We start from the raw sequence: 12,555 nt of genomic DNA on the forward strand, positions 1-12,555 counted from the left end.
GAAAAAAGAAAATTTACTCATTATCTACTTACTTCTACTTGAAACAGCTTAATTTACATTTTTTTCTGTTGAAATTTTACGTCTGAAGAATCTTTCACCAGATACTTCAATTGTATTGGATTTGGCTGCGACACTGTTGACCTCTGAGACTCCTAAAGTGTGCTGTGGACTCAAACACTTCACCCGGCCCTCCATCGGCATAATGGTGAGTAGATAATGAGGACATTTTCATATTTCGGTGAACTATCCCTTTAAGGTGAGATTGTTTCAATCAAAAAGTCACAACAAAGATGGAGAGTTCATAACAGATGAATATTTTACATGTTAGTCAGATTTAGCCTTAGTGCTCACAGTGGGTAAAACACAAGGCGTATTTTCCTGTTCTACCATTCTTCATTTTGTTTAACTGATTGTTTTCCATTCCAAGGTAAAGCTGCTAAATCAGAAATGACGCTCCCATGTTTCTGAGAACCACAGCTCATCCATCATTCGCTGCACCTGATAGCATTGAGCTCAGTTTTTAGGTCTGCATATGGAGCGGACCGAATATTGCAGTTTCCATGGCAATACCTACATGGGCATACCTGCAGTATTTTGTCTTTTTAAGTATGCAGGGATATTCTTGATAGGACTGTACAGATTTATCTCTGGTTTTCCTGTGGGTAATTCGTTCCTGTAAACACAGAGGAGTAAAAGACAAAAACCAAAAGACGTGGTCATGCTACATTTGTCTTTATGTAGAAATATTTAAAGAATATACAGTATAAAATGTATTTTAATGTATTTTCCTTCAGGCAGTCTAACTTTTTTAAATACAGTACACTTGTGAAGAATGGACTAACATTTACAAAATGACAATCATTCTTCCTGGGGATACTCCTTATTGATAAACATTTAAATATAGCTTCTGGTGTCCTCTTCTTTTCCTCCTCCTTCTCCTTGTCTCACTTGGACAGTTTGGTGATGACACGGATTAAAGCTCCATTTTCATCCTTCAGTCTCTGGTTCTCCATCTTAAGCTCTGCTTTAACCTGCAGAGAAGAGAATGAGACAACTAAAGTGGACACAGAGTAAAATTATATTTTTGTCATAACCTGGAAGGCCAACTGTTTGGAACATGTCTTGTGTCTTGTGTATGGACGGTATGGTAAATGTGTGCATAATTCATCCATTTGTACAAAAATGAAGCCAAAATATCTCCTGTACGGGTACAGCCATCTTATGCTGGTGACATCATTTGGAGTCTGCAAAGTAGCGATCGGCTACTAATTAAAATCAGACTTAGTGGAAAAATAAACTGTTGAACACACATCAGTGTGATGAGAACTGCCATAAATGACAGAAACCATAGTTCGAAAACATTTATTTGATGTGTACTTTCACTTTCTAATTTGGCCAATGCCCCATCCGCAAACTTAGAGGAGGCAAGGTTTATGACCTGTTCTACAGCCAGCCAGCAGGTGGCGATCACAGTGTTTTGGCTTCACTTTTGGGGAGCTCTCACGTCGTCCATCTTTATGTACAGTCATCAGCAGTTACTTCAAACACTAACTTAGCAGAACACCACATTCCGAAATCTTCATGATATTCATCGTATAAAGATACACTCAAATTTCTTGACGAAAGGGGAAAGTGGAATTCTTTAAAACCTAGATTTGCAAAATGTTTATTAATTCAAAATGAAATAATTTAAACTTTTTAAGGGTTTTGAGGCCTCATCCAAATCATCATCTGCTCCAGCTTAATCTGAGCATTTTATCATAATAAATAAATCAAATAAACAACACACACATCTTGTACACTCGACTTCACAGCCACCATTGGAGCACAGTTGCTGATTTGAATACAGAGTGCAACATCACAGTGCTTCTCTGTTGTCAACGTCCAATTTCCAGACCATGTTTGTTTAAAGCTCTCATCGCAGATAACAAGAGGTTTTTGTTTGCATCGTCTTGGGCATGACACAGCAGACATTTGTGAACACTGCAGATGAATACTGATGACTCGCTCGCCACCGAGTCACAGTGCTCACACATACCACAGCCAACAGGGCATAATGTTGACAATTGAAAACAACTGTAGACCGAGCTGCTAACACCCTGGCACCAAGTCCCACAGACAATGATTTGATTGTTTGCGGTTTCTTTAATTACCAACCAGACTCACTTTCTCTCGGATGAAAAAGTCATACTTAATTCTTAATTGCTACTATTTTTGAATGAAAGTGAAACTGTAAAAATGATTAATTCTGAAAACATTGCTTTACCTTCAACTGTTCTTCCATATCTGTTATTTTCTTTTTAAGACTCCAGCTTTCCTATGAAGAACAACATTTAATAAAGACGATTCAGATGAATAAATGAAGATATGGAAAAACTGACAACATTTTGCTGAGACTACACCAGAAGAGTTTTGGTATAATGCTGAGTTCATACCTTCTTCTCTGCCTCGAGCACAGTGGAGCCACAATCTCCTGCTCTTCCCTTCTGCAGCAATTAAAAATGATTATAAGAAACATTATAGAACGACATGTTAAAGCTAATGTGTCATTTTAAATCGCACGTGTCTGATATAAAATATCCAATATATCTACAGTCACACACAGAGGACCTATTATGAGTGGGGGAATTATTCCCAAACTCAGTCCTGACAGTTATAACACTGCAGCTTCATTGTGTAACTGATTTCTTTCATTCAGTTTCCATTATTATCTGATTTCTTGTGAGAACACGTGGAAGATATTTCTTTAATCACTGATGACTTAATTTATGACTCACAGAAAATTACGTTCTCAGTAATCTCGCTTCAGCAAACTTTCCCTTAAGCTCTTCCCACACACATGAATCTAAAAGGGCCACATGAACTGTTGACAGCAGTAGATATATTCAGTACCTGAGCTCTCTGCAGCTGGTCCTGAATCATGACGAGTTCCTGTTTACTTGTTTCCAACTTGGATTTGAGCCTTTGATTTGTGGCCAGGGCCTTTTCAAACATCTACAAAAGACACACTTGTTAGGAGTTTGATTGTTTTAAGACAAGTTGAGACAAGACAGGACGAGATGAGAGGAGATGAGATAACATGAGATAAGATAAGATGAGATTTATTGATCTCACAATACCAATACATTTCACAGAACATGTATAAAATAAGTATAAGATAGAGAAGAAGATAGATATGTGTACATAAAATACACCTTTCAATGCAGGAGGAAATATTATTGTATTATAATATATGATATTTCCCTACAGCACACAGATTAACAAGCAGGCACATGAACACTGTGACTGTTTGTGTGGGGGGTTGTACTGGTTTAATGGTTATTTTCATCATTCATTAATGAAGTTAACAGTTTTGTTTGCTAATATAACATCTTAACAATAATTTAATGGATTGCCATGAAGTCAGGTACACAGCTAGATTTATATCCATGGTGCCCGTGTGTATCGTACTGGCTTCAGTCATCTTTTTCTTCGAGCACCAGTGTGAGGTTCATGTTTGTGTTTCCGAGTGTCCATCAACATTCCAGCAGCAGCACCTGCCTTTTTATAGTCATTGTTTTCTGTCTCTTCCACTGCCTTTTTCCTCGCAGACAGTCTGTTCTCTCTGCGTAAGAAGTAGGACTCTGCGTGGTTTGTTGTTGTGTCGTTGGAAACATCAGACGATCCAGATGAGCTCAATCTGAAAACACAAGACATGTATAAAGCATTCAACCGCTAACTCAAATGACTATGTTTCTTTGTTAGATGTAATAATTGCTTGAATTGGATTAGAAGATCTTACCTTGACAGTCTTTCATGCTGAAATAGAGGAGACACACATTAAAACTAGGTTTTCTCAAAAATAGAAAATGCAAAAGAGCAATGATAATGTAAGGTTTGGTAATGATATTCCTGATTATCTTAACCAAGGTTTTTTATTTCATTGCCCCATCCTGTATTTCAGCAGATGTCCATTAGTTTGACAACATCATTTGTTTGACAGGCTGTTTGGTTGTAACATGAGATTTATTAAGAACAATGTGAAATCAAATCCACAAATTAGGTTTATTTGTGTCCTGCTGAACAAATACCACAAGCATACACTCACTTGCCCACAGGATGTATTTTAATACATCTACAATATCAGTATTAGATGAGAAAAGTGTCCTCTGCAGTAGGAATTTTCTTTTGAACGGTGTATTTCAAGTTTTCCTAGAAAAGGTTTATGGAGCACACAGAGTCCAGTTATAGGGGAGAGGAAATGATTCCTTAAATAAACCGACAAGCACAGATAACCAAACACATCCAAAAAAGGTAAAAGCTCTGGCAGTGGCATTCACAATTTGTTCATTATTGCCTTTTAAAGTTAAAGGTATGTGTGCTGACAGATATTCAAACATCATTTCAGGTCTCTGAACTCAGCTGGCTGATACTTGCTCCACAGACTTTCTAAGTGCATTTAAATTCAATTAGAAAGAGTGCGGTCCACAGAAGAACAACACTGTCAGTTGTTTTGGCAGCTGCCCCAAAATGACATGTTATTTTAAAGGTATGATGTCTATAATTTCTAAACATTAACCACATACTTATTTTAATCACCATTCCAACTAAAGTCGTCTACCTCACCAAACCTGTCAGGGTTCGAATGGGGGGTGACGTGAGACGGGGAGGACCAAAACGCAGAAACTAAATAAGGTTTAACAAAAAGTGTATTTATTTAACAAGAAGTCTACAGGAAAACAAAAGTCGCACTCAAAAAGCAGAGTGGAACACAGAACAGGGCAGGATATAAACTTACGGGGTAACGTGACGAGAGCTGACGGGACACATGAACAGACAGAACCAGAATCTCGATGACGGACAAGACCAGACCAGAAATGACGATGACGAACCAACAACCACATGGGGGAAACACAAAGACTTATATACAGACTGGAACTAATGAGTAACTGGGGACAGGTGGCACAAGACAAACAGGTGAACCTGATGAGGGCAGGAAGTAAACAGGTGAAAACACACAGGGAGCAAGGACTACAAAATAAAACAGGAAGCACTGAACAAACTTATCAACGAGAACAAAATACAATAACCAAGACAGGGATGAACACAGGAGAGGGACACAGAGCAACACAGGAGAATCACCGGGTGGAACATAGCGAGGGACGAGGGGAACACAGGAGAGGGACAAAGAAAATACAAAACTGTGACAGAACCTCCCCCTTAAGGACCGGATTCCAGACGGTCCAAAACTGAATTAAAACAAGGACTAAACTTGAAACTGAGAGGGGTGGGAGGAGGGTGGGAATCTGGAACAGAGCACGGGGCTCGACCCGGAGGCCAGTCAAAGTCAGAACACGGGGCTCGGGCGGGCGACCCGGAGGCCGGTCAGAAACTGACCCCGGGGGCTCGGGCGGGCGGCCCGGCGGCCGGTCAGAAACAGAGGCCGGGGGCTCGGGCGGGCGGCCCGGAGGCCGGTCAGAAACTGAGCCCGGGGGCTCGGGCGGGCGGCCCGGAGGCCGGTCAGAAACAGAGCCCGGGGGCTCGGGCGGGCGGCCCGGAGGCCGGTCAGAAACAGAGCCCAGGGGCTCAGGGAAAATCAGCTGCTTCTGCAGTCCAGTCAAAGGAAGTTCTGGGGAAGATAGCAGCTGGGGCTGCTGCTGTGACACAGAAGGCTCTGGAGAAGATAGCAGCTGAGGCTGCTGCTGTGACACAGGAGGCACTGGAGAAGATAGCAGCTGAGGCTGCTGCTGTGACACAGGAGGCTCTGGAGAAGATAGCAGCTGAGGCTGCTGCTGTGACACAGGAGGTTCTGGAGAAGATAGCAGCTGGGGCTGCTGCTGTGACACGGGAGGCTCGGGAGAAGATAGCAGCTGAGGCTGCTGCTGTGACACAGGAGGCTCTGGAGAAGATAGCAGCTGAGGCTGCTGCTGTGACACAGGAGGCTCGGGAGAAGATAGCAGCTGAGGCTGCTGCTGTGACACAGGAGGCTCGGGAGAAGATAGCAGGTGACGCTGAGGCTGCTGTTGTGACACAGGAGGCTCTGGAGAAGATAGCAGCTGAGGCTGCTGCTGTGACACAGGAGGCTCTGGAGAAGATAGCAGCTGAGGCTGCTGCTGTGACACAGGAGGCACTGGAGAAGATAGCAGCTGAGGTTGCTGCTGTGACACAGGAGGCTCGGGAGAAGATAGCAGCTGACGCTGAGGTCGACACTCAGGAGGAGATGACCGATGACGCTGCTGTCGCTGTCCCGGAGAAGACGACAGCTGCCGTCGCTGCACCGGAGGAGACGACAGCGACCGCCGCCCCAGCTGTGCCGGCGCCAGCCTAACCCTCGACCGTGGGACAGGAACAGGAACTGAAGCGGAGCCAGGCGAGACTCGCATCCGTGGGACCGGAACCGGAACTGAAGCGGAGCCAGGCGAGACCCGCATCCGTGGGACAGGAACAGGAACTGAAGCGGAGCCAGGCGAGACCCGCGTCCGTGGGACAGGAACAGGAACAGGAACTGAAGCGGAGCCAGGCGAGACCCGCATCCGTGCGACAGGAACAGGAACTGAAACGGAGCCCGGCGAGACCCGCAACCGTGGAACAGGACCAGGAACTGAAGCGGAGCCAGGCGAGACCCGCATCCGTGGGACAGGAACAGGAACTGAAACGGAGCCCGGCGAGACCCGCAACCGTGGAACAGGACCAGGAACTGAAGCGGAGCCAGGCGAGACCCGCATCCGTGGGACAGGAACAGGAGAGCCGCTCGCCGTAACCCTCAGCCGAGGGACAGGAACTGGCGAGACGACTGCTTGAACCCCCGACCGTGGGGCAGGAACTGGAGAGCCGCTCGCCGTAACCCTCAGCCGAGGGACAGGAACAGGAACTGGAGAGCTGCTCGCCGCAACCCTCAGCCGAGGGACAGGAACTGGCGAGACGACTGCTTGAACCCCCAAACGTGGGGCAGGAACAGGAACTGGAGAGCCGCTCGCCGTAACCCTCAGCCGAGGGACAGGAACTGGCGAGACGACTGCTTGAACCCCCGACCGTGGGGCAGGAACAGGAACTGGAGAGCCGCTCGCCGTAACCCTCAGCCGAGGGGCAGGAACTGGCGAGACGACTGCTTGAACCCCCGACCGTGGGGCAGGAACAGGAACTGAAGAGCCGCTCGCCGTAACCCTCAGCCGAGGGACAGGAACTGGCGAGACGACTGCTTGAACCCCCAAACGTGGGGCAGGAACAGGAACTGGAGAGCCGCTCGCCGTAACCCTCAGCCGAGGGACAGGAACTGGCGAGACGACTGCTTGAACCCCCAAACGTGGGGCAGGAACAGGAACTGGAGAGCCGCTCGCCGTAACCCTCAGCCGAGGGACAGGAACTGGCGAGACGACTGCTTGAACCCCCAAACGTGGGGCAGGAACAGGAACTGGAGAGCCGCTCGCCGTAACCCTCAGCCGAGGGACAGGAACTGGCGAGACGACTGCTTGAACCCCCGACCGTGGGGCAGGAACAGGAACTGGAGAGCCGCTCGCCGTATCCCTCAGCCGAGGGACAGGAACTGGCGAGACGACTGCTTGAACCCCCAAACGTGGGGCAGGAACAGGAACTGGAGAGCCGCTCGCCGTAACCCTCAGCCGAGGGACAGGAACTGGCGAGACGACTGCTTGAACCCCCGACCGTGGGGCAGGAACAGGAACTGGAGAGCCGCTCGCCGTAACCCTCAGCCGAGGGGCAGGAACTGGCGAGACGACTGCTTGAACCCCCGACCGTGGGGCAGGAACAGGAACGGCGACCTCCGAAACCGGAACGTGGGTAGCATCTGCCGGGACCCCCGACGCTGGAACGTGGGTAGCATCTGCCGGGATCCCCGACGCCGGAACATGAGTGACGTCAGCCGGGACCCCCGACGCTGGAACGTGGGTAGCATCTGCCGGGATCCCCGACGCCGGAACATGAGTGACGTCAGCCGGAACCCCCGACGCTGGAACGTGGGTAGCATCTGCCAGGATCCCCGACGCCGGAACATGAGTGACGTCAGCCGGGACCCCCGACGCTGGAACGTGGGTAGCATCTGCCGGGATCCCCGACGCCGGAACATGAGTGACGTCAGCCGGGACCCCCGACGCTGGAACGTGGGTAGCATCTGCCGGGATCCCCGACGCCGGAACATGAGTGACGTCAGCCGGAACCCCCGACGCTGGAACGTGGGTAGCATCTGCCAGGATCCCCGACGCCGGAACATGAGTGACGTCAGCCGGGACCCCCGACGCTGGAACGTGGGTTGCTTCTGCCAGAATCCACGATATTCCGAATTGAGGTTGCTGCCTGTTAACTGGTGGAGATGGATGGAAACTGAGTGAGGGGGCTCCCCTCCGGCGCCCGCCTCGCGCCGTAGCGTTTCTACGCAGACTACGGGGGTCACCAAAAGCCAGGCGGGTGCCGAGGGAGGGATCTGCAGGGGGAGTTGGGGATGAGAGGATGTCCTGTAGTCTCCTCTCTACGGTCACCAGGTGCGGGACAAAGTGGCTGACCCAGGGTCTGTCCTTAAGCCAATCCCGCACCGGTGCCATTTTCTCCAGGAGCTCTTCACGCTGCCGGGTGCCTGCGGTGCTCAGCTCCTCCACCAGTGAGTCAAAATAAAAAACCTTCCTATAAAAAACATAAAGCTCTGCTTGGTCCCTTTCTGGTTGGTTCGTACTGTCAGGGTTCGAATGGGGGGTGACGTGAGACGGGGAGGACCAAAACGCAGAAACTAAATAAGGTTTAACAAAAAGTGTATTTATTTAACAAGAAGTCTACAGGAAAACAAAAGTCGCACTCAAAAAGCAGAGTGGAACACAGAACAGGGCAGGATATAAACTTACGGGGTAACGTGACGAGAGCTGACGGGACACATGAACAGACAGAACCAGAATCTCGATGACGGACAAGACCAGACCAGAAATGACGATGACGAACCAACAACCACATGGGGGAAACACAAAGACTTATATACAGACTGGAACTAATGAGTAACTGGGGACAGGTGGCACAAGACAAACAGGTGAACCTGATGAGGGCAGGAAGTAAACAGGTGAAAACACACAGGGAGCAAGGACTACAAAATAAAACAGGAAGCACTGAACAAACTTATCAACGAGAACAAAATACAATAACCAAGACAGGGATGAACACAGGAGAGGGACACAGAGCAACACAGGAGAATCACCGGGTGGAACATAGCGAGGGACGAGGGGAACACAGGAGAGGGACAAAGAAAATACAAAACTGTGACAAAACCTTAACCATAGTGTTGTCAAATTATAAAGCTGTTGTACCTCCACCAGGATGTTTCCATTCCTGTTTGTTAGTTTGTCTGTTAGTTAGCAGGACAAGACAAAAAGTACTTGAGAGATTTCCATTATAGTTTTATTTTCATGGAAAAACTTCTTTTTGCTTCTGTTTTTGAGCTGATAAGATGTTGCTGAGATCAATGTCACACTGAGAAAAAGGTTGCAAACACAGACTGAAGCAGCCTAACAACACATTGAAAGCAACATCACAAGCTTTTCAGATCTCAGCCATTCTAACATGGCTCCGGGATGAAAATGTCAGTCGGTTGGTTTGCCACTTTTTCAAGGTTAAAATGACTTAAATGAACTTAACACCAACTTAAAGCTTGTGAGGCATAAACACATTCTTCAAAGCCATCATCAGCCTGTCGTCTGTTTCAGTAGATGCTCATTACTGCACAAATGTTGACTCCACACAGCTTGGCCTCATCATTTGTTTGACAGGCCGTCTGGGCGTGATGGGAATAATTCTCTGCTACAACGCAAGTGTTTAGATTTCCAGTCATGCTAGCAAAGTGGTGCTGGACTGGATTTGTCAGTCTGTCAGTTCATGTGTCCACCACTTTGGTCCAGATATGAATATATACAAATATATCTATCTATCCATCCATCTACTGATCTTTTCTTCCCTCCTTTCTTCCTTCCCACCTGCCAGTTAGATACTAGGACAGGACAGAGAACATGCTCATTATGATCTGCTTTAACAGCTGTATGCTAGTATTGTCATGGTGATGTTACCTTTAAGCACTGAGCATAAGCACAGCCTCACAGCACCACTAGCATGACTGTGGACAGAATTAATTTCAATAAGTTACAAATAATTTTATTGAAATGTATTTTTGAACTTGCTCAGCACATCATATGTTTCCACGAATTTAATGTATATTCATTTTACCAATCATAAAAGACAAACTAATATGACAATCAACAGTAACCTATAAGAAGTATTTATCTTAACATTATCATCACCAGATTATTTATTTCTGCTGATATAACTTCCAGTTTGCATTGTACAAAGCAGACTGGTGACCACTGCTCTAGTATTTACATGCAGGAAAGAATCTCAGAGACAAGTGGATTCCTGCAAAGAAGAACTAGGGATTAAAGTTTCAGACACAGAGTGTAAACACAGTGATGTGCCTCTGCTCAGACATTTACAGATCTCTGGATCTTCACCAGACTCTGATGTCAGCTTCTTCAAGTTTCTCTCACTTTGGACACTTGGATGTGCTGGATAAACGGTCACTAATGATATACAGCACGCAGACTTTGAAGAAGCTCTGGTTTAGATTAAGGGACATCACATATAAACAGATGCTAATGGAAAAGCAGTTTCTTTTAAACGTTGTCCAATGTATGTGAATGTGTCTCTGTCGCTAAGCTGTCCTCCAGCCTGTCTATATCCCATGGGGAACTTCTAGTCCTCTGACCAGCCATTCCCGAGTGGAAAATTTGAGCTTCCCGTAGGACTAGCAGAGATAAACATCCATAAATACTGCGTCTGAGTTCCCAGCCAGTCCTGAGCACTCTATCCCTCCTCCCCTCTGTTCTATGTCATCCTGTCTTTCACCCCTGCTTTCTTTCTCTCACTCTTTCTTCTCCCACTCTTCCTGTTCTCCCCCTCTCTCACACACTGACGTCGCTGCTTCCCCATTTATCTTTCCCAAGTGGATTCTATAGTTTACATAAACAGATATGGCTAACTGCAACTCTGCCTCGATTCCATTTTCAAGTTGTTCATGCAAAACATCATGCAGTTTAATTTCAGTATGTGAGTATAAACAGGTCTTTAGCAACTTCTGTGATTGTCTCCAGGAATTTGTTTGTAAAGTTTAAAGTTGTTGAAAGCCCTGTTTCTTCTGAACAGCATGTATAGCCCATGATTTGATCAATAATCCACAGATTAAGTTGATGAACAAAATCATCTGCAATTATTATTAATATGATTGTCAATTAAAGCACCAAAGTAACTCCTGCTCTTATACGTTACCTCTAGTACTGATAATATCATAAATATTGTAAAGTGGATTATAAGAGAACATTAGTCGATTAGTCTCTAGAGGTCAGTACTCCACATCTTTTTCCATTGCACCTATAGGCCAAATAATCAGTCGACATGAAGGAAAATAAAAGTAAAATCAAGTAAGACATGACAAGTCTCCTCGGCACAGAAATACCACTGTGGCTTGTTGCGTAGACATTTGTTTGATAGTACTGAAACTTTAATGCCGCTGTTTGCATTATGTCAGCTTTGGCATTTCCTCTCAATAAACAAGATGAAAGACAATCAGGCCTTACCCTCAGGCTCCTGGTGGTGGCAGCGGAAGAAGTCGGAGAAGAGTCAGAGAGCGACTTTCTAATGTGCGGCTGATCTTTGTTGTGAGAAAGTAGAGATGACATCGCTCCGGAGCTGCTGAAGCCACATGCAGCTGTAATGTGATGTGGTCCAAAGTACTGGAACTAGAAAAAAAGTTAAACACTTCTTCTTAAACTAAAAGGAAAAAAAAACTCTAAACAGGAGGCTGATGAATTCATTTATCATCCACGGATATGAGTCAGATGTGACTGTTTCCTTATAGTTAAAGTTAGCAGCCTAAGTGTAATCTTCATGTGATGGTGAGACATTGCATATCTGATGAGAGTGAAAGAGCAGCACAAGTGTGAGAGCTCTGGAGGAAGTGGTGGGACTAGGCAGGAGGCGGGCTGTGGTGCATGTGTGTGCGTGTGTGTGTGTGTGTGTGTGTGTGTGTGTGTGTGTGTGTGAACACATGGATTTGACAGCAGCATTGTTCACATGGGCCCCAAGGGATTCGGTCATTTCACCAAAAATAGAAAAAGAAAAGCATTGTTAAACACATTAATCAAGATGTTTGGCTTTTATACAAGTAAGTATGAAAATGATTGATGTTATTAGTGTATTTACATCTCTTTGTGTGACACAAAGGGAAGTACATTAATTATTTCAATGCTAATGTTATTTCTTGTAATTTAGTTAAAAAAAAATAATCAACAAGGAACAAAGTAATCAAAAAGTTCAAACAGGTGGAACAAACTGCACCTGAAAGTAGAAGTAAAATTAAGAATACAGGCAAATGTGGGTTCATGTTATGGAGAGTGAACAAAACAATGTGCCAATTCTAAACTTTGTTCTATTATTCTATTCAATTCTAAAATAAAGTTAGCTGTATCCTGGTAACTTACCAAGATGAAAAATAAAACAGATCCAACATTTGTTGCTTGTGTTTCATTATTGTGACAG

General features: G+C 45.7%; 2 protein-coding genes across 3 annotated transcripts; both read right to left on the reverse strand.

The window, feature by feature from the left end:
- Window positions 1-716: 716 nt before the first annotated feature.
- LOC109635531 (protein phosphatase 1 regulatory subunit 12B-like) lies at window positions 717-11,978 on the reverse strand. The gene is made up of 7 exons (XM_020096760.2): window positions 11,595-11,978; window positions 3,782-3,798; window positions 3,541-3,679; window positions 2,893-2,994; window positions 2,436-2,486; window positions 2,267-2,317; window positions 717-1,031 (listed from the first exon to the last, which is right to left on the reverse strand). The coding sequence occupies exons 1-7, from the start codon at window positions 11,694-11,696 to the stop codon at window positions 945-947; spliced, it is 549 nt and encodes a 182-aa protein (XP_019952319.1). The 5' UTR covers window positions 11,697-11,978; the 3' UTR covers window positions 717-944.
- On the reverse strand, window positions 4,671-8,642 carry LOC138411867 (calphotin-like). 2 transcript variants are annotated; one of them, XM_069533153.1, is made up of 3 exons: window positions 6,671-8,641; window positions 6,575-6,628; window positions 4,671-6,430 (listed from the first exon to the last, which is right to left on the reverse strand). In XM_069533153.1, exons 1-3 carry the CDS (start codon window positions 8,532-8,534, stop codon window positions 5,118-5,120), a joined length of 3,231 nt encoding a protein of 1,076 aa, XP_069389254.1. In that variant the 5' UTR covers window positions 8,535-8,641; the 3' UTR covers window positions 4,671-5,117. The 2 variants fall into 2 exon arrangements, with proteins under 2 accessions (XP_069389254.1, XP_069389250.1); XM_069533149.1 differs by having other exon boundaries at window positions 6,575-8,642.
- Window positions 11,979-12,555: the final 577 nt, after the last annotated feature.

The sequence above is a fragment of the Paralichthys olivaceus genome, chromosome 2, assembly GCF_024713975.1.
Source record: "Paralichthys olivaceus isolate ysfri-2021 chromosome 2, ASM2471397v2, whole genome shotgun sequence".
NCBI classification, from domain to species: Eukaryota; Metazoa; Chordata; class Actinopteri; order Pleuronectiformes; family Paralichthyidae; genus Paralichthys; species Paralichthys olivaceus.

Coding starts and splice junctions, on each gene's coding strand:
- LOC138411867 (XM_069533149.1), bottom strand. CDS start 8,534: ATGGCACCGGTGCGGGATTGGCTTAAGGACAGACCCTGGGTCAGCCAC. Junction 6,431..6,574: donor TGGCTCCGCTTCAGTTCCTG/GTCCTGTTCCAC, acceptor GCTCCGCTTCAG/TTCCTGTTCCTGTCCCACGG.
- LOC109635531 (XM_020096760.2), bottom strand. CDS start 11,696: ATGTCATCTCTACTTTCTCACAACAAAGATCAGCCGCACATTAGAAAG. Junction 2,487..2,892: donor ACCAGCTGCAGAGAGCTCAG/GTACTGAATATA, acceptor TAATTGCTGCAG/AAGGGAAGAGCAGGAGATTG. Junction 1,032..2,266: donor ATATGGAAGAACAGTTGAAG/GTAAAGCAATGT, acceptor TCTTCTCTGCAG/GTTAAAGCAGAGCTTAAGAT.